We start from the raw sequence: 21,840 nt of genomic DNA on the forward strand, positions 1-21,840 counted from the left end.
TTTACAAATTGGTTGATGATGACTTTTTTATGTTATCAATGAGCTCCACTCGACAACATCTAGTGCCTCGTTTTTAACTACTACTATATGAAAACCAGGGCAGTTGGAAATACTAATTTATTATTTCGTGAATATATCAAAATAAATTTAATTGTGAAATACAGTTTCACAAAATATTAAGACATGTTTAGTTAAATGCTAGTATTTTTTTTTGTTTAATCGATGATAGTTTACAATATACATTTGACTATTTAATCTAATTAAAAAGATTGTAAATAAAAGAGTAAAAGAAGAAATGCGTAGAAAGCAAGGGAGAAAAAAGAAGAGGCAGAAAGAGACTGAATGTGACGATGCATCCTATACACCAACACAAACACATTCACACACTCATATATATATAGGTTTTAATCTATGCAAAACTAGATTTAAATACAGAAACGCAGAACAATATCATGCATATGGCATGTTTAGGTCATTGTTAGTTTATGTTTAGGTCATACTAACAAAGCATGACCTAAAATGATCTTAACATGACATTAAACTCAAATCTTATAATATGACCTAAAACTGCTTAATTATGATCTTCCGTATTTTTGGTTAATTATTGACCATTAGATCATCTAATCCTAGGGCCAAAATTTGGGCTGCATTTCTGGATTTAAACACACAAACACACACAGCGGTTAAAATTTTCTTGTATTTTAGTGTATATATATCATTAAAAAATGTCAGTGTATTTGCAAGAACACATCCCCATATACTACTAACTTTTAATTTCATCAGGTAAGAATTTCCATCCATCTATATTTCTGATTTATAGCTTTTGAATAGTTACTATTTTTAATAGTATATGTTTGTTTATTAAACTTTGGCCAAATATTGACAAAAACTCTTAGGCCATGTTTGGTTGGCGGGAAAGTAAAGTTGACAAAGAAAATGATTTATGGGAAAATGAATCTCGAGAATATGATTTCTAATAACTTTACTTTCCTGTGTTTGGAAAATATCAAGATTTGAAAGTATATATTTGATTTAAACACTAAACTAAAAATATACTTATCATTTTTTATTTATAAAAAATAATAATACATATTATTTAATAAACTATTAATTACAAATGATAATAATTATATTATTTTATTTATTATTACGATGGATAGTTTAAATATGGATTATACATCATAATATATAATAATATAATAATAAATAAGATTATTATTATTATTATTATTATTATCATTATATTTACTTAATTTTAAATTGAATAAATTTTATAATTTAAAATTTCACTACAATTTTATTGTTAATTACTAATTTATAAATTAATAATTATTATATTATTATATAATTATAATTATATTTAATTATTGAATAAATTATTATTATTATTATTATAAAAATAAAAATAAATACTAATAATATAGTTATAATTATGATAATTTGAATTATAGTTATTTATTATCCTGAAATTAAGTATGGTTTATACTTTTAAATTATTTTTAAAACATTGTAATAAATAATAACAATAATGATAATAATAATAATAATAATAATAATAATAATAATAATAATAATAATAATAATAAACTGTACTATATTGCATTAAATATGTAAGAATCCTAAAAGTGTGAAAAAGAATACCTAAGAAAAGTTAGGATTTAGAATCCTGTACTAACTTTCCTTGTTTCAGGATTTTGATTAAAACCGAAAACAAACACATGAATTTAAAATTTAAGGAATCAGATTACTTTCACAGACAGAATCCTGACAACCAAACATGGTCTTAGTTTCAAACCTAACCTAATAATAAATATTGACAAAATAATAACTAATAGATGATTTTAATTCCGAATCTAATACAAGTCAAATTTTCGGTACCTTATTACTAGACTGGAAATAAAAATAACGCGGCTTTTGTTTACTACGATAGTCCACACCATTAACCAGATCGCGGTAAATAAAGCCGCGTCATTTTCTGTCTTCTGAACAAATAATAAGGTGCAGAAAAAATGACCTAGATTATTATTAATTAATCTGATTACATGCATTCATATGATTTCTTTAGATATCCTTAAAAATTACCCTTGCATTCTTAATAATTTTTTGTAACGGCAGCAATTTGATTAACCGTAGCTAGAGACCTATATACATTTTTAAATTTTTTGGGGTTAAGTACCCTATTAGTGGCATCATATTAGTAGGTCCTAAGGTATTGCATAAATAATGTGAGAAATCTATTGGGGTCAAAGTTTTACAGCAACTTTAATTTTATTTTTAAATTTTTTTTATGTCCCATACATCGACAAGTTCATTAACTAAAGTTAAAGACCATGACTTAGTTCGCTAGGCGTAGGTGAATGAAATAATATTTGCCAAGTAACAAAAGTGTTGTAGGGGGCAGAGGTGTCAATCCATAGTTGGTTAATAATTAAAATGTAAATTTTATACTACTACATTGATATGTGTTCGATTTCCAAGATAAAATAATACCAAGATATAATATAGCATTGAGTTGTGAGATTATTTTAGTTATATGAGTTAGCTATGACTAATTATTCTATAATTATCCATTTAGGATTGAGCTGTGAGATTGAATATCAAGAACCAAACACACTACAAATTTAAGCTTGAGATACGATCTTGCAAACCAAATACTTCGGTATGACTAATATTATTGATAGTAATACACAATATTTTCTGTCTATACGTACAACTAGAGAATTAAGATGATTCAATATGGGTAAGACTTGAGGGACATAACGAAATATCTACATCATGTAATTAAATTTGTTATTGTTTTTTATTTTCTTTCATATGTACACTTAAATGATGTATAAATAATGAATATATATATCACAACTAAGTGTGGAAGATATGTATTTATATCATGCTATTAAATATATTAGTTTTTTACTAACTATCATAAAAAGAAAAAAAACATTATATACAATATAATATACCACCTTTCTTGACATTATTATACAACTAATATGCTTATTAAATTTTAAAAAATTAAAGAAAAATTTAAAACAATTAATTGGGCAGTATGAGTGATACACTGAAAAATGAGAAAAAATCTATAGTGGGTAAATGTAATGTCATTATCACCATCTCAATACAAACAAAGACTTAAATAGTTTATTAAGGAGGCATAGTTGTGTTACATCTATTTAACTCCAAAGTTTAAGTTGAGACACATCTATCAGTGTCTAATAAAGACTTGGAATAGACCAAAGAAGTCGGTCAAAATATATTCTCCCTCACTAAAAATACTCCTTCGTTCCATGATAAAAATCTCATTTCAATAGGTACATAATTATAAATCTTACGAATATTTATTAAATAGATCCCTACTCAGAGAGTGAAAAAATAGATAAATATAAAATAAAGAAGAATAGAAAAAAATCTAGTAAAAAATTCTCATGAATAAAAATAAGACTATGTGAACGAATAAAAAAAATACAAATTTTAATGTGCAACTGTTAAAATCTTAAGAATAAGTGGATGTAGTAGTAGAGAAAAAGATAAAGCAATTTATAATTAAAAAAAAAAACTAATTTTGATTGGCAAATTAAAATTACAAATAATTTCATAGATATTGTTAGAAGTTCTAATTATTACTAATATACAAAAAAGTGCAAAAAGGTATTATTAGAGAATGATTTTTGGATTAGTTAAGATTCCCCAACACTTTTTCTCTAAATCCAATTCAGCCAGATTGAATTTGCCCAAGAATTCCCCTCTCTCTCTCTCTCTCTCTCTCTCTCTCTCTCTCTCACACACACACACACACACACGCACATACTTTCTCTTTCTTAATTCTTGCAGCAAACCCATCCGCACCATTGTTCATATTTTTGTTCCTAAATTAGATGGGCTGCTGTATTGCGGCGTCTGACATTCAAAGAAGAAGAAGAAAGCAAAAAAGGTGGAATCTTTTGCATACCCATAACGCGTTCTTGAGCTACAGTGGGATCTCTTGATCTTGAAATGCCGATAACAAGAGGGCTCTGGGTAAGTCTGTCTCTTTCTGCCGGAATCAAAATGTGAGGGTTTCCTCAGATTTCACGTCTTTACACTCTCTGTGTGTGTGTTCGCTTCTTGAATTGTGATGATGGTGGCTGCTGTTTCTGGAGCAGCTTCAACAACCGACCCCCAAAACCCCAAAACCACTAGGCCCCCATTGTTGCCCTCTGAAAAAGATAACAGCAATGGGGTTTCCAACAATCCCAAAAAGCCCAAATCAAGAATTGTCTCTTCTAGATACATGTCCCCTTCAACATCCAATTCATCTTCACTTTCCTCCTCATCTTCCTCTTCTTCTTCTAGAAGGTTCCCCTCGCCTGTGGTTTCAAGAAACCCCACCCCTATGGCGAATACGCCGGCATTAGCCTCTAAGAGGTCTGTTTCTGTAGACAGAAGGCGGTCTGTGGCTGCCAGGCCTCTGATTCCTGATTTTAACCCTAAGAATGGTGGTGTTTCAGCTGCCACTAAGCTTCTTGTGACCTCGACTAGGAGTTTGTCTGTTTCATTTCAAGGGGAGGCGTTTTCGTTGCCTATTAGTAAGACTAAGGTGGCTCCTCCTTCCCCTAATTTGAGTAGTGTGAGGAAGGGGACTCCGGAGAGGAGGAGAAGTAGTACTCCTTCAAGGGGGAAGGCCGATGTTGTAGGTGGTCAGGTAGAGGGTTGTAAGGTTGCTGATCAGCACAGGTGGCCAGCTAGGCATCAGTTGATGAATCCCCTTTCGAGGAATATGGATTGTAGTAGCAGTGTTGAGGAGAGCAGTACCCTGAGTGGATCTGGGAATGCTGTTCGATCACTACAGAACTCAATGATTGATGAGAGGAGATCTTCGCTAGGTGGTAGGGCGAGTCTTGATTTGGGCCACTCTGAGCTTCCAAATGTGGCTCAACGATCCCCGTATGGAAACTCAGTTAATAATGAGGCGTTGATGCCATGTGACCTCACCATGTCTGATTCGGATAGTGTCTCATCTGGTAGCACTTCAGGAGTTCAAGAATGTGGCCCTGGTTCCCAAAGGAAAAATGGCCCTCGTGGAATTTTTGCTTCAGCTAAATTTTGGCAAGAAACTAACAGCCGGCTTAGGAGACTGCAGGATCCCGGCTCACCTTTATCTACAAGTCCTGGTTCTAAACTGATTGTGCCGCCTAAATTGAAAAAGTATAGTGGTAACAATTCAATTATGTCATCCCCAAGAACAATGTCGTCTCCTATTCGTGGTGGTGTTAGGGCTGCATCTCCTAGCAAGCTTATGACACCAGTGGGAACGTCTCCATCGAGGGGATATAGTCCATCTCGCATCAGAAATGCTGTTAGCACCATTAACAACAATTTCACTGACACGCCCTCGGTTCTTAGTTTTGCTGTTGATGTACAGAGAGGGAAAGTTGGGGAGAGAAAAATCTTAGATGCTCATTTTTTGAGACTTTTGTACAATCGGCACTTGCATTGGCGCTTTGTAAACGCTAGAACTGAAGCGGTCTTGCATGTACAGAAACGCAGTGCAGAGGTCAGAATCTTCTTCTTATACTTTTCTCTGTTATTTCATTTCATCAATAGATGTCCTTTTGTTTGGACATAAAACATGATAGATATGGCTTAATTTATGAAATGACAAGAGGAATGATAAAAAAGATGGTGTCTCTTAAGCTCTCAATAGGCAGATGGAACGATAAAAGATCAATGAACTGTTTGTAGTTATTTCCTTTTAGATGCTGTATATTATTCACTTGCCAACAATGTAGGGCGTATAAATAGGCTCTGCATTATCTTGTGACAAATATCAGGAATGCAGCCAAAACAACCTACATCGGACATCTTATAATCCCTGTGCACGGTGCTCTTAATGATATCTATCTGGAAAAAAGTTGTTTTGCTGGTTTAAAAAATCTTATATAGTGAATAGTAAAATATCAAGAGGAAGAGAATACTTGTTTGTAAAACTTGCTTTATTTACATGTAATGCTCCTCTATAGGCTGTAATGAATAACAGACTAGTTTAGAAATCCTTATAATACATGTCTATCATAGAATCAAAAGTGACTAGATAACGAGAACATAGCTTAAAATGTGGGATTTTACTGATAAGTAAAGACCGGAGACTGACTAACGACAACATAAACTGGAAACAAACTTTAAGACTGAAAGTAAACGAACAGAAACTGTAAAGCACTGAATGGAATTAATCGAACTGAAGGAACTACAAGAAAATATTCCTCACGCAGGAGGCCATGGTCTAATACCGTTCTATCTCTGATCTTTTCCCAAGATGTTTTGTCTCATCCTTTATATAGGAAATTATAATGAATCCTACTGCAATCAGAAAAGTAATCCTAATCCTAATAAAAAAAATTAACTAATCTTGGAAATAAATAAGATAAAATCAAATCCTACTTAAATAAGGAAGTAAATCACAAAGATAAGTATGCAACTTAATCATAAGATATTTATGCAGATTTGCCTAAGTCATATATGGGACCTTATCTCATCTGTATAAGTTACACTCTGGGTTATATCCTTGTTTTTTTTATCTCAAATATTTGGATTGGTGCTATATGTAAATGTGCTTATTCTGGCTTGGATGATGGTGTTATCTTATGAGGCATCATCTTTAATTAAATGACTGAAAGAAATGTCGAAAGTTTGAAAAAGGCATAAAAAGACAGTGCTGTTGAAATACCAAGTAGTTTGAGGCATTAGGTTAGAGAAGAATGATCAATTTATATTGTTTCAAAGTTATGACAAATCCTATGCTGTTGAAATACCAAGTAGTTTGAGCTTTGAGGCATATCTTCTTGGAGGTTTTGAGTGTTTTCCTTCAGTTATAGGGTAGATCAAATCTAGCGTAAGGGATTCCCATCTTGGAGTATGATGATCAACTTTGAGTAATTCAGAAATTTTGATTTTGCCTCCCTAAAATTATATTTAGCCTCTGAAATTTATTAGCTAAAACCTTCTGACTTCACCAGAAGAATCTGTGGAACGCATGGATAACGAGCTCAGATCTACGTGATAGTGTTGCTAAAAGAAGACACAGATTGCAGCTGCTTAGACAAAAGTTGAAACTAGCTTCCATTTTGAAAAAACAAGTAAGCTCTATTTACTGTTTCCTCATTCTGTGTCATTTATTGATCATTAGCACGTTCTAGCTGTGTAGGTTTACATGTCATGCCTGGTAAATTATCTATATGTAGTAATACTTATCATCCATTTCACACGGTCCCAAATCGACGTGTATGTATTTTGCTCATGGACGGTGGGCACCAAATAAGTAGGTCATCTTTGTTTTCCATATATGAAGTGGGGTTTTTTTTGTCTCGTGCAATTTAGATGACCTTTTTGGAGGATTGGGCATCTTTGGATGAAAACCACTTGATTTCTGTGGTCGGAGCTATCGAAGCTTTGAAGGCTAGCACTCTTCGTCTTCCAGTCGGCGGAGGAGCCACCGTATGTAACTTGGTTATGCATTTATTGTGTACGGAACTTTTGCATTGTAGCTTGGCCAGTCGAATCACAAAATGAATTTTTTGGCAGGCCGACATCCGAAGCTTGGAGAAAGCTATCGGTTCAGCTGTTGAAGTCATGCAAGCAATGTCAAACTCAGCATATTTGCTTCTCCCAACTGTAATTCCCTCAACTCAGTACTCATACGTTGTTAAAAAATCTGACATTTTAGCGATTCAAGAAGTGTCGAAGAAGTTTCACGTTTATGTCGTATGGGTGTCAGGTCGAGGAAGTGAGTTGTTTAGTGAGTGAACTGGCGAAAGTAATGAAAAAGGAGAGAGCTTTGCTTGAGCAATGCACAGACTACATTTCCCTTTTAGAAGCTATGCAGGTATGAACCCTTAAACCCGAATAGTCCTGGCCATCGTTAATCGTTGATGATTCATTCCTGTGCTAAACATCGCAGGTTAAAGAAAGTAATCTAAGAACACACCTAGTACAGTGTAATAACCGTGTACGGAAGAGCATGTCCGAAGACATATAGAGCTACTGATTGTATCTGACTGCGCATTCTACGTGCTAACTGTGACATCGGTCGAGCTTTTAGACCTAGTGGGGGCAGCATCCGTGGTGATCGAGACAGGCCAGATGACTGACGAGTGACGACTAATCTTCGGAGGCATTTTTTGGTGACACATTGGTTTCTCCTGTTGTCTACCTCAAGGTATCTAATATTACAGTGTTTTGTCTCACTAACTAGCTAGTGCACACTTCTCTGTCTGTTTCTCATGGAGAATGTGGAGAAGTGTTGTATATATATAAATGTAATATTCTAACTGTGTATTGTTGTTAAGAAATTCTTGGTTAGTCCGAATTGTATATGCTACTTTTCATTTTGCATCAAGTAGTTTAATATGGGGGAATTCAAATTTCGTGAATGAGTAATAATTATGTAGTTTCCAGAAACTGGTGAAGACAAATAGTAAATACTTTAATTAAGGGTTGGGTTGATGGGTGGTCACCACTAGGTCCACTGCTATAAGGGATGGGTGAGTATAAATTTTTCCTTATGCACTAAAAATACTACACCAACGCTCCCTATGTCTACTGATAATTGTTTTATACAAAAATGATTATATTACTATGGAACGGAGGGAGTAGTGATAGTAGAATATAAAATTAGAATCACTATAAAATTAAGTAGGTGTAGTTCTCTAAATAAAAGTAAACATATAGTAGATGCATTGATAGAATCTCATACCGATATACCAATGAGAAACAAACAATTATTTTTAGCGTATAATTACTTGGAAGATGATCAACCCTACTTTGGAATTCATCAAAACACATGAACACGAATACCTTTCCGCTTTCGTATAGTTCGTATTCAACATGTTAATATGTGTGAATAATCAATTTGTTATCACCAATGAATCACACAATCTTAGCTTTAAATTGAAAAACAACATGCCCTATTTCTGCATTGATTAGAGGTAGCTACCACAGAGAACTGAGTTTAGTTGCCAGCTTTGCACTCTTGTAATCGTCTCTGAGCTGAATAAACCTGAATTTGCAATCCACAAACTAATGATAAGAATAAGATGAGACAATGCAATTTGATGTTATGAATTCGACACCCTGAGTCCTACCTTTTTGCATCTGTTTTTATACTTGGAGTTCCCTCAAACAGCGACGACAGGCTTTCAGGAGCGACAATAAACACGTTTGCTAGGCTGGGCCGACAGGATGAAGCGAAAATGGTAAATACGGGATTGTTTTGTTAATTTGTTGGAGAAGAAGACATAAAACTTCACTTACATGCCCAACAGCTCGAATTTCTCATCTACTGTAGGAGCATTGAAACACCGAACAAAGTCTGCATACTCTGATATGTCACGCTTGAGCTGCAGTCCTCCACTGCATAGTTTTTTACATTAGTCAAAATGGAAGAAAATGTGGGAGTTAGTTACAACTTCACATCTCACCACGAGATAAAATACAGTCAGGAAAGCATCATGTTGCTAACTCATAGGGCTAACATGTGACAGACATCGACTCTATGAGTCCAAATATAGAGCCCTATGCATTGACCCTATGGAGCTCAGGGCAGTATCATTTTCCTGTTCAAGCTCATTCACGGTAAAGTTTTCCTATTTGCACGCTCAATCTATCTACTCAACTATGAATTTGAGCTTCTTACAGAGTATAAGATTATGAATTTTCAAGATACTTAGATTAGTTTAGATATACTTTGTTAGCCAAGTCAATCCTTCTAGTATTATTTTGGTTATCCATCTCTTAAATATTTAAGAAGTGGTGGTCTAGGATGGGTGTGTGTCACTCCCATGGTTGTTCCTGATTACATCCAACGTCATGCTCTCGCCATCATTGATTCAGGTGCCTGCAAGAACATCATGTCAACTATCTTATCCAACAAGCCCAACCCTTGGCCATATTCTGTATCATGGATCCAAACGGCTACTTCTATGTTTAGTTTGATTCAGTGTGTTCCAACAAGTTTCCTTGGGTGAAGCTGATTTTGGTTCTGTTTCCCATGGGTGCATGGCCCCTATTGTTGGATATTGTGACAGTTGGGTCGAGCTGCTATTCTGGATGGTTGCATATCTCTCTTATGTGTTTCTTGTTTTCGCTTGATCATCATGTAGCTCGTCCCTCTTCCATTGATGAATTCTCCAACATTTTATCAGAGATTCTTACTGGTGGCTTATGTCCTCTTAGAGATATTTCAGCACAAAATCGACTTGGTGCCTGGACCTACCTAGCCTAACCTCCATCACTACTATGAGTTAAGCCGAGCATGATTCGTTGCATCACTAAGTTAAACAAATAAATAGAAACAGCGGGAAGAAAGTTTCAGGAACCAAATATGTTTATCTCCCTCCTACTTATCTCGTGGAATATTGTTGATGCAACATTGCAGTTATAGGTCACTCTCAGGCATGTAATCACCATCACATATGAAGCTTCAGTAGATATATAAAAAGAATTATAAAAGAAATCAAGAACTACCTCCAGTTGAAAGTGAACTTTTCCCAATGACTCATTACCAACTTGTGCAAGCGATTTCCCTGTAACATCACCAGTTTAAAATGCTATTTTACCACATCAGTTAATGAATTTCAACTAAAAAAATGAGTTAAAACATTATTTTCATTTATTTAAGTAATTGGTTATATCAATAACAGGGGAATGAAAGCTAAATGAAATGAAATATATCAATAGTTCGGCAACATATAACAACCCTGCGATCCAAAACAAAAGCCAATATCACTTCAGAGAATATATATTGGTCAGTAGACATCATTACTGAATAGTGCCAAACAAGATTTTCGCTCTGTTTATGTCAAGAATCTCAGAGATACATACAATGAATTTACACTATAGTTCAAAAAACATGATAATCCCCAGGCTGCTATGAATCAAGTGTAAGCTAAGCCATCATATCCACCAGAACACTCTCAACTGCTTACATGGAAACAATCTCCTTACCAGTTCGGTGAGGAATGCCTGTTTGTTCAAACCATCAAGAGCTGTGAAAGCAGACTCAAGTACCCGGGAGAGATATGCAATAACTCTGAAATTGGACAGAGAAACCAGAGCTTAGTATAGAAGCAACTCGGACAAGAGTAGACCGAGAATGTGATGAAATTGAAAAAAATACTCTTTCAGAAAGACAAGAAAAGAAAAAAGAGCACGTGAATGGGAATCTAATATTTGCCACACAATATATTCCTGGTATGCCACCTAAAGAACAAACTCTAAATTGAACATCACATACAGAAGTTCAAAAATGACTAAGCTTTCACACCTAGTGCAAGCATTTGTTGGTCGCTGCTCCGGACTAATGTCATCGTCAGATGATCTGAAATCTGCAGCTTTCTGTTCAGCTGATTGCAGGCGATCAACCTTACAATAACTCAATAGTCAAATAAAACAATATCTAAGTAAACCAAAAGAGGCACGTGAAAAAGGTAAGAAAATTCAATTCTTAGAAAACAGGAATATCATACTTCCGGAGAGAATTTTAGTACTCACCTCAGCCATCACTGTTTCAATGCACAGCTGGAGCCCCTTGTAGGCAGCAGCTTCTGCACTGGACATTGCTGATGCCATTTCTTCACAGGCAGCAGCATGTGCACCCTCCACAGGCAGTAAGATTTGAGAAACAGAGTTCGCAAAAAACTGCAAAATCAGAATTCTTACTAGTAAGATTTGGCACAAGTTCTACTATAAACGTCAAGAAACACAACTGTAAGCAAAATGACATACTTGTTGAAGAACAACCACACTACTTCCACACTGCTGTAGAGTAAGCATAAAAGATTTAAAACCACTTTCTCCAGCTGCAGCAGCATTTTCTCCCTATATAATACCAAGTAAATTCTAACATTAAAATAGTTCAAGAACAAGATCTGAAAATACGACATTCATTTTTGCATATTGTAACCATCGAAAGACTCAAGAAAGCTAAAAGTATCAAGTCATTACTATAGATGTGGCTCCTGTAACTCTTCGACCCACACTAGTTCCTAGAGCAAACCGTTCTCTAGATGCTGCAGCATCAATCAGGCTTTCTTTCGCTCTTTCAAGGCCTTCAGTTATATATTGACTTACCTAAAGAAGGAAAAGGAATAAGAAGATGATAAAATAGTTTCTTAGACACCTACAAAAAGAATTCAGAGTACTGCAAGAAACTGATAATCTCGCCTGCTTCAAAAAGCATGTGAAAACGAGCCGAACGTTAGCTGCAAGAGTAGTTTCCTGCACGATAGTAAGATATAATCTACTATTAGTTAAAGCTATTGAACAATTTTAGCAATCACATAATGGACTCTCTCTATCTCTTAATGTTTGAACTCGAGAAATGACAGCATAAAATTCTCAAATTTATGTAATTGATCACAGAATAAATAACAGTTGAACCAGATATACCTGTGTTGAAAACAAAGTACATCTGGATATGGCTTCTTCGTTCCAGTGTACAAAGTCGGTAACAATGGTGACGGATATCTGGTGTTGAGAAGATGCAATGGATGCTCCCTTGGAACGCCCAATTGTGCCCTTTGATTCAGAGGACGAGAACTCAATTCCTAGTTCCTCCATCTGCAGCATTTTCATTTTCACAGCCATTTGAAAAAACAATGCATTAAGCTAGTGAGCATATGAATTGTGATAATAGCCACTAGGTCAGAAGGCTCTCTCTTTCTAAAGCAAGAGAGGAAGACAAAGATGGAGATCCATAGTTTAGGACGTACCTTTGCCTTATAGAGTAGCCTAAGAGAAACCTTTTCACATTCTATATATGTATCTTTGTGGGGAAGAAAAAGTGACTCAGTCAAGCCTGCACAGAAAGATAAGATGAAGATTATAAATTCATCAATGTGCTATCTACAGAATCTGTTAACATAGCAGATAATATCTTTCAGCAGAAGCAACCGTTTTTTCCAATAAATATCTCTCGTGATGCCACACGATAAGAGATTCCAACAGAAGGTATACCAGTATACAGTTGTCTCCAGTGATAAATAGATTGCTTGATTTCTTATAATATTCTGAACATGGCTTTCTCCTTTGAATTATTATCTTCTTACATGTGATCTAGTAGAGTGGATTCAACACAAGCATAAATACCATGATGAAAGTATCAAAGGAACATCAAACCTTTTTATTTTTCCTGAATTTACATAGAATTCTATATGTGCAGATAACAAAAAACTTATGTTCCCAAGTCAGAGGCTGAAGATAGTTGATGTTGTAGAAAGTCTCTCGATAATTTTATATTATGTACCTTCAACATCCAAGTCACCACAGCCCACGCTATGCAAGTCCTTAGAAAGTTCAAGCGTTTTCTCATACGACACTGCTAGCATTCTCAGATACTGAGGGTAATAAGGAAATTGTTAATATTTTTAATTCTGAACTCATAACATAATAGAATTTTCCAGCTCCATAAGGGACTCACTAATATAAGCCCTCCTTCTTCCTTGGAAGGTGGATTAACAAGAGATGGTTTCAGCAATAGCTTCTCAAGAAGATTAGGAACTCGGTCTTCCAGGACACGCTTCATGTGAAACAAAATAAAAACAAAATCAATAATGTAGAACATAATACCAGATATCTTATGATCTATGCATATTTGAGATTTATATGCAAGATATTTGAGAGGTCAGAAAAATATGCAATATATTTTGAAATTATCAATGACTTGAACAAATTTTGAGATGTGCTTGAGAAGGGAAAATGGGTATATGCAGAAAAGTCTCTCTCCAACCTCAACTTTTCAAAGTCCCCTTTTTAATTTTACAGCTTATAAGTTTTCCTGCATCAGAGTTTTAGATGTAAAGATCTTTGCTAAATAAAAACCATTTCAAAAGCAGCCTCCACCATACTTATTTACAGAATTTAGTTTTACCATGGAGGAAAGAATGATAACCAGGTCTTGTTAATGATGGAAAAAACAATCAAACCAGAATACCTGAACCAATATCGACATGACATCATTGGGGTAAGGAAATACTGCTGTTATGGTTTCTGCTTCTTTCTTTACAGTATCTGCAAGAAAGTAGAAACAAAAGCAAAATGAGTTGTCAAACCCAACTCATGAGATAAGGTGTAGTTTTTCAGACCAGTAATTTCTTTGTACAATGAAGAGAGCCCTTGCCCAACATTGCTAGGAATGGGTTGAGATCCAGAGTCACCAAGAACCACTTGCACATCAGCATTCATGACCTCCAAATCAAACATTGGACGTAACCCCACATAATGTTGCATAACACTAGTACCCCTGTTGAACTGAATACAGACATCACTAGTAGTATTTCAGCTACACAATCAAGCAACATAAGTTATGCATGTCGCAAAGATAACGCCCGGCAATGCAGACATGCTTAATGGCACATATCTTAATCTTCAAGACCAATGACCAATCCTTTGAAAGAAAAAATAGAAACAGATGACAATAGTAACAATGAAGGTGAAGATGATAATAGCACCTAAAAGGTAAAAAAAAATAGATAACAGATTGCACTAATTGATCTTTTAAAGTTCCAGCTTCTTTGTCATTTTACAGACATGATGAAAATCCTTAGAGTGAATCTTGGAAAATGCTCTATTGCAACAAAACATTCTGCCCGCCTTATTGAACAAATCACCTGCAACAAAATAATTGCACACTGGGCCATTGAACACAGATCCTTTTTCTGTGAGGCTACATCAAATCTGGACAGCAATTTGTTTTCCAGTTCTGCACACAATTTAGAACAAAAACCAATAATCAAAACTAAGCAAATGGGGGATATTAGATTCAAATTAAATGTGTGCTTCTAGAGCCAGAATTCAAGCGGTGAGCTTCATTTAAAGATTTATATACTTTGTTGATCGAACCAGATTCTGAAGCACAGTTACACTAGGTTATGCTACAACCATAGGCTCGAAAGTCCTCGGTAATTTCAAGTTAAATGGCTCATATAGCCAAAAGTAAATCAGTCAACTAAAAACAAAATCATACCATTGCAATATTCCTGGAGATTACCAACTGCAACTTCCAATCCTTTGCTTGCTGTTGCATTTCCTGAGACAGTCATGGCTTGTCTTCCAGGATCTTCTTCGGCAAATGATCCTATATTGACAGTAGTTACCAGAACTTTCATACTTTTGTAATCAAGAAGGAAATATAAATCACAGTACATGAATAAGAGGTTTATCTCAGTTCCGGGACATGATTTACTCAAATCATATGACACATTTCTGAAGAAGGGATGTTAAAACTCTTAAATCTTGTCCCAAATCGACTTGGTGATGATCCTAGCTTGTCTATATAAGTATGGGTAATCCTCCCCCTTATAAGGCCTTTTAAGGGGTGAGTGGCCCATTTTTAATATGGTATCAGAGCGGGCTCAAGTCGATGATGGATTTATCTCTTCTCGTGCCTACCCACGTGATGGAAGTCCGATGTGTCATTCCGGCCCACACGTGAGGGGGCGTGTTAAAACTCTTAAATCTTGTCCCAGATCGACTTGGTGATGATCCTAGCTTTTCTATATAAGTATGGATAACCCTCCCCCTTATAAGGCCTTTTAAGGGGTGAGTAGCCCATTTCTAATAAAGGAACATGATTTAAATTACAGGAGATGGCTTTCAGTTTACAGAAGACTAATACCAAGAACTTCTTTCTCAGATTAAAAAAAAAACTGCTAATTCTCAGATTCCCATAAAAGGGGTTCATCTTACTCAATTTTTGCGCAATTGATGCAGCCTCAGATACCCGGGTATCATCTGAGAATAAAGGTGAGAGTTCCATTAGGTCACCAGGACTGCTGTTAAACTCCATCAGGTACTGCAGGATGAAGATCGCTTAGCACTATTTAAGATGGTGTCGACATTGCTAATCATCATAAGCAGAGAGGCTTTTATGGCCACACAATTGTAGTAGACACATAGAGGCACATCTGAGCCTTCTTATAAAGAGTCTACCTTAAAAGATCTATTGTTTGACTGGGCATTTTCTCTCTGGGTGTCTGCACTCTGACAATAAAAATGATAGTAAAATTCTCATGAATAAAAATAAGACTATGTGAACAATAAAAAATCAAATTTTAATGTGCAACTGTTAAATCATAAGAATAAGTGGATGTAGTAGTAGAGAAAAGATAAAGCAATTTATAATTTAAAAAAAAACTATTTTTGATTGGCAAATTAAATTAAACTAATTTCATAGATATCGTTAGAATTCTAATTATTAATATCAACAACGTGCAAAAAGTAATTTTAGAGAATGATTTTTGGATAGTTAAGATTCCCCAACACTTTTTCTCTAATCCAATTCAGCCAGATTGAATTTGCCCAAGAATTCCTCTCTCTCTCTCTCTCTCTCACACACACACACACACATACTTTCTCTTTCTTAATTCTTGCAGCAACCCATCCGCACCATTGTTCATATTTTGTTCCTAAATTAGATGGGCTGCTGTATTGCGGCGTCTGACATTCAAAGAAGAAGAAGAAAGCAAAAAAGGTGGAATCTTTTGCATACCCATAACGCGTTCTTGAGCTACAGTGGGATCTCTTGATCTTGAAATGCCGATAACAAGAGGGCTCTGGGTAAGTCTGTCTCTTTCTGCGGAATCAAAATGTGAGGGTTTCCTCAGATTTCACGTCTTTACACTCTCTGTGTGTGTGTTCGCTTCTTGAATTGTGATGATGGTGGCTGCTGTTTCTGGAGCAGCTTCAACAACCGACCCCCCAAAACCCCAAAACCACTAGGCCCCCATTGTTGCCCTCTGAAAAAGATAACAGCAATGGGGTTTCCAACAATCCCAAAAAGCCCAAATCAAGAATTGTCTCTTCTAGATACATGTCCCCTTCAACATCCAATTCATCTTCACTTTCCTCCTCATCTTCCTCTTCTTCTTCTAGAAGGTTCCCCTCGCCTGTGGTTTCAAGAAACCCCACCCCTATGGCGAATACGCCGGCATTAGCCTCTAAGAGGTCTGTTTCTGTAGACAGAAGGCGGTCTGTGGCTGCCAGGCCTCTGATTCCTGATTTTGACCCTAAGAATGGTGGTGTTTCAGCTGCCACTAAGCTTCTTGTGACCTCGACTAGGAGTTTGTCTGTTTCATTTCAAGGGGAGGCGTTTTCGTTGCCTATTAGTAAGACTAAGGTGGCTCCTCCTTCCCCTAATTTGAGTAGTGTGAGGAAGGGGACTCCGGAGAGGATGAGAAGTAGTACTCCTTCAAGGGGGAAGGGCCGATGTTGTAGGTGGTCAGGTAGAGGGTTGTAAGGTTGCTGATCAGCACAGGTGGCCAGCTAGGCATCGGTTGATGAATCCCCTTTTGAGGAGTATGGATTGTAGTAGCAGTGTTGAGGAGAGCAGTACCCTGAGTGGATCTGGGAATGCTGTTCGATCACTACAGAACTCAATGATTGATGAGAGGAGATCTTCGCTAGGTGGTAGGGCGAGTCTTGATTTGGGCCACTCTGAGCTTTCTAATGTGGCTCAACAATCCCCGTATGGAAACTCAGTTAATAATGAGGCGTTGATGCCATGTGACCTCACCATGTCTGATTCGGATAGTGTCTCATCTGGCAGCACTTCAGGAGTTCAAGAATGTGGCCCTGGTTCCCAAAGGAAAATGGCCCTCGTGGAATTTTGCTTCAGCTAAATTTTGGCAAGAAACTAACAGCCGGCTTAGGAGACTGCAGGATCCCGGCTCACCTTTATCTACAAGTCCTGGTTCTAAACTGATTGTGCCGCCTAAATTGAAAAAGTATAGTGGTAACAATTCAATTATGTCATCCCCAAGAACAATGTCGTCTCCTATTCGTGGTGGTGTTAGGGCTGCATCTCCTAGCAAGCTTATGACACCAGTGGGAACGTCTCCATCGAGGGGATATAGTCCATCTCGCATCAGAAATGCTGTTAGCACCATTAACAACAATTTCACTGGACACGCCCTCGGTTCTTAGTTTTGCTGTTGATGTACAGAGAGGGAAAGTTGGGGAGAGAAAAATCTTAGATGCTCATTTTTTGAGACTTTTGTACAATCGGCACTTGCATTGGCGCTTTGTAAACGCTAGAACTGAAGCGGTCTTGCATGTACAGAAACGCAGTGCAGAGGTCAGAATCTTCTTCTTATACTTTTCTCTGTTATTTCGTTTCATCAATAGATGTCCTTTTGTTTGGACATAAACATGATAGATATGGCTTAATTTATGAAATGACAAGAGGAATGATAAAAACGATGGTGTCTCTTAAGCTCTCAATAGGCAGATGGAACGATAAAAGATCAATGAACTGTTTGTAGTTATTTCCTTGTAGATGCTGTATATTATTCACTTGCCAACAATGTAGGGCGTATAAAATAGGCTCTGCATTATCTTGTGACAAATATCAGAAATGCAGCCAAAACAACCTACATCGGACATCTTATAATCCCTGTGCACGGTGCTCTTAATGATATCTATCTGGAAAAAAGTTGTTTTGCTGGCTTAAAAAATCTTATATGGTGAATAGTAAAATATCAAGAGGAAGAGAATACTTGTTTGTAAAACTTGCTTTATTACATGTAATGCTCCTCTATAGGCCTGTAATGAATAACAGACTAGTTTAGAAATCCTTATAATACATGTCTATCATAGAATCAAAATTGACTAGATAACGAGAACATAGCTTAAAATGTGAGATTTTACTGATAAGTAAAGACCGGAGACTGACGAACGACAACATAAACTGGAAACAAACTTTAAGACTGAAAGTAAACGAACAGAAACTGTAAAGCACTGAATGGAATTAATCGAACTGAAGGAACTACAAGAAAATATTCCTCACGCAGGAGGCCATGGTCTAATACCGTATTACTGTTCTATCTCTGATCTTTTCCCAAGATGTTTTGTCTCATCCTTTATATAGGAAATTATAATGAATCCTACTGCAATCAGAAAAGTAATCCTAATCCTAATAAAAAAAATTAACTAATCTTGGAAATAAACAAGATAAAATCAAATCCTACATAAATAAGGAAGTAAATCACAAAGATAAGTATGCAACTTAATCATAAGATATTATGCAGATTTGCCTAAGTCATATATGGGACCTTATCTCATCTGTGTCAGTTACACTCTGTGGGTTATATCCTGTTTTTTTTATCTCAAATATTTGGATTGGTGCTATATGTAAATGTGCTTATTCTGGCTTGGATGATGGTGTTGCCTTATGAGGCATCATCTTTAATTAAATGACTGAAAGAAATGTCGAAAGTTTGAAAAAAGGCATAAAAAGATAGTGCTGTTGAAATACCAAGTAGTTTGAGGCATTAGGTTAGAGAAGAATGATCAATTTATATTGTTTCAAAGTTAATGACAAATCCTATGCTGTTGAAATACCAAGTAGTTTGAGCTTTGAGGCATATCTTCTTGGAGGTTTTTGAGTGTTTTCCTTCAGTTATAGGGTAGACCAAATCTAGTGTAAGGGATTCCCATCTTGGAGTATGATGATCAACTTTGAGTAATTCAGAAATTTTGATTTTGCCTCCCTAAAATTATATTTAGCCTCTGAAATTTATTAGCTAAAACCTTCTGACTTCACCAGAAGAATCTGTGGAACGCATGGATAACGAGCTCAGATCTACGTGATAGTGTCGCTAAAAGAAGACACAGATTGCAGCTGCTTAGACAAAAGTTGAAACTAGCTTCCATTTTGAAAAAACAAGTAAGCTCTATTTACTGTTTCCCCATTCTGTGTCATTTATTGATCATTAGCACGTTTTAGCTGTGATGGTGTACATGTCATGCCTGGTAAATTATCTATATGTAGTAATACTTATCATCCATTTCACACGGTCCCAAATCGACGTGTATGTATTTTGCTCATGGACGGTGGGCACCAATAAGTAGGTCATCTTTGTTTTCCATATATGAAGTGGGGTTTTTTTGTCTCGTGCAATTTAGATGACCTTTTTGGAGGATTGGGCATCTTTGGATGAAAAACCACTTGATTTCTGTGGTCGGAGCTATCGAAGCTTTGAAGGCTAGCACTCTTCGTCTTCCAGTCGGTGGAGGAGCCACCGTATGTAACTTGGTTATGCATTTATTGTGTACGGAACTTTTGCATTGTAGCTTGGCCAGTCGAATCACAAAATGAATTTTTTGGCAGGCCGACATCCGAAGCTTGGAGAAAGCTATCGGTTCAGCTGTTGAAGTCATGCAAGCAATGTCAAACTCAGCATATTTGCTTCTCCCAACTGTAATTCCCTCAACTCAGTACTCATACGTTGTTAAAAAGTCTTGACATTTTAGCGATTCAAGAAGTGTCGAAGAAGTTTCACGTTTATGTCGTATGGGTGTCAGGTCGAGGAAGTGAGTTGTTTAGTGAGTGAACTGGCGAAAGTAATGAAAAAGGAGAGAGCTTTGCTTGAGCAATGCACAGACTACATTTCCCTTTTAGAAGCTATGCAGGTATGAACCCTTAAACCCGAATAGTCCTGGCCATCGTTAATCGTTGATGATTCATTCCTGTGCTAAACATCGCAGGTTAAAGAAAGTAATCTAAGAACACACCTAGTACAGTGTAATAACCGTGTACGGAAGAGCATGTCCGAAGACATATAGAGCTACTGATTGTATCTGACTGCGCATTCTACGTGCTAACTGTGACATCGGTCGAGCTTTTAGACCTAGTGGGGGCAGCATCCGTGGTGATCGAGACAGGCCAGATGACTGACGAGTGACGACTAATCTTCGGAGGCATTTTTTGGTGACACATTGGTTTCCCTGTTGTCTACCTCAAAGGTATCTAATATTACAGTGTTTTGTCTCACTAACTAGCTAGTGCACACTTCTCTGTCTGTTTCTCATGGAGAATGTGGAGAAGTGTTGTATATATATAAATGTAATATTCTAACTGTGTATTGTTGTTAAGAAATTCTTGGTTAGTCCGAATTGTATACGCTACTTTTCATTTTGCATCAAGTAGTTTAATATGGGGGGAATTCAAATTTCGTGAATGAGTAATAATTATGTAGTTTCCAGAAACTGGTGAAGACAAATAGTAAATACTTTAATTATGTGTTGGGTTGATGGGTGGTCACCACTAGGTCCACTGCTATAAGGGATGGGTGAGTTTAAATTTTTCCTTATGCACTAAAAATACTACACCACGCTCCTTAGAGCATCCGCAGCGGTGGCGGTTGCGCCACCGCCGTCCGTAGCCAGCTGCAAGGCGAAGGACCGCCACCGCTGCAAACCGCGCCGCTGGCACGGCGCTGCTCGATGTATCGAGCACGTCCGTGCCAGCGGATGCACACGTGGCGGTCTCCCATTCGCCAACAGGCATAGCCGTTGGTTTCAAACATTTTTTTATTTTTTTTTTAAAAAATCGGATTTTTATTAAAAAAAATCGATAAAAAATAATAAAAAAAAATTTCACTTCCCCAAAAAATTATATCCGTTTATAACCGTTTTTCCCCACTTTTTAATTTTTTTTTATTTTTTTACCCCCAAAAATACACACTTTCATCTATAAATACCCCCAATTTCACTCCAAAAAATTCACACTTTCACTACACAATTCTCATCATCAATCTCTCATATCCATTTTCATCTTCTCTCACACCCTACAACACCACTATGTCCGGGAACGACGACAACCCAAGCGGCTCTCACGGTTGGAACCCCGAATGGTTCGGTTCGCAACCGTTTCATAGTCCGGAAACGGAATATTCGGCCCCTCCTCTCACCCAAGATTCGGGCGTTCCGAGTGGCTACCGGCCATACCCAATCGACGATCAAGGTGCCTCCGATGGGCGCTACGGGTGGACACCGGAGCCTAGGCCTCGCGCCCCTTCCCAAATGCCGAATCCT

At 36.6% G+C, this 21,840-nt stretch overlaps 2 protein-coding genes and 1 pseudogene across 2 annotated transcripts; 2 read left to right on the forward strand and 1 right to left on the reverse strand.

Moving 5' to 3' along the window:
* The first annotated feature begins 3,718 nt into the window (after positions 1 to 3,718).
* Positions 3,719 to 8,176, forward strand: LOC121756452 (QWRF motif-containing protein 2-like). The gene is made up of 6 exons (XM_042152002.1): positions 3,719 to 5,530; positions 6,990 to 7,109; positions 7,351 to 7,467; positions 7,555 to 7,644; positions 7,748 to 7,855; positions 7,931 to 8,176. The coding sequence occupies exons 1-6, from the start codon at positions 4,112 to 4,114 to the stop codon at positions 8,006 to 8,008; spliced, it is 1,932 nt and encodes a 643-aa protein (XP_042007936.1). The 5' UTR covers positions 3,719 to 4,111; the 3' UTR covers positions 8,009 to 8,176.
* Positions 8,177 to 8,777: 601 nt separating this feature from the next.
* Positions 8,778 to 15,824, reverse strand: LOC121756453 (exocyst complex component SEC10b-like). The gene is made up of 19 exons (XM_042152003.1): positions 15,715 to 15,824; positions 14,993 to 15,103; positions 14,637 to 14,728; positions 14,112 to 14,277; positions 13,961 to 14,037; positions 13,448 to 13,546; positions 13,274 to 13,364; positions 12,741 to 12,826; positions 12,418 to 12,588; positions 12,193 to 12,246; positions 11,974 to 12,099; positions 11,755 to 11,847; positions 11,521 to 11,667; positions 11,294 to 11,391; positions 10,975 to 11,059; positions 10,495 to 10,553; positions 9,283 to 9,381; positions 9,114 to 9,197; positions 8,778 to 9,028 (listed from the first exon to the last, which is right to left on the reverse strand). The coding sequence occupies exons 1-19, from the start codon at positions 15,812 to 15,814 to the stop codon at positions 8,962 to 8,964; spliced, it is 1,905 nt and encodes a 634-aa protein (XP_042007937.1). The 5' UTR covers positions 15,815 to 15,824; the 3' UTR covers positions 8,778 to 8,961.
* A 785-nt stretch (positions 15,825 to 16,609) lies between these two features.
* LOC121753823 lies at positions 16,610 to 20,919 on the forward strand (annotated as a pseudogene).
* The last annotated feature ends 921 nt before the right edge of the window (positions 20,920 to 21,840 follow it).

Source organism: Salvia splendens, chromosome 11 (assembly GCF_004379255.2).
Source record: "Salvia splendens isolate huo1 chromosome 11, SspV2, whole genome shotgun sequence".
NCBI lineage: Eukaryota > Viridiplantae > Streptophyta > Magnoliopsida > Lamiales > Lamiaceae > Salvia > Salvia splendens.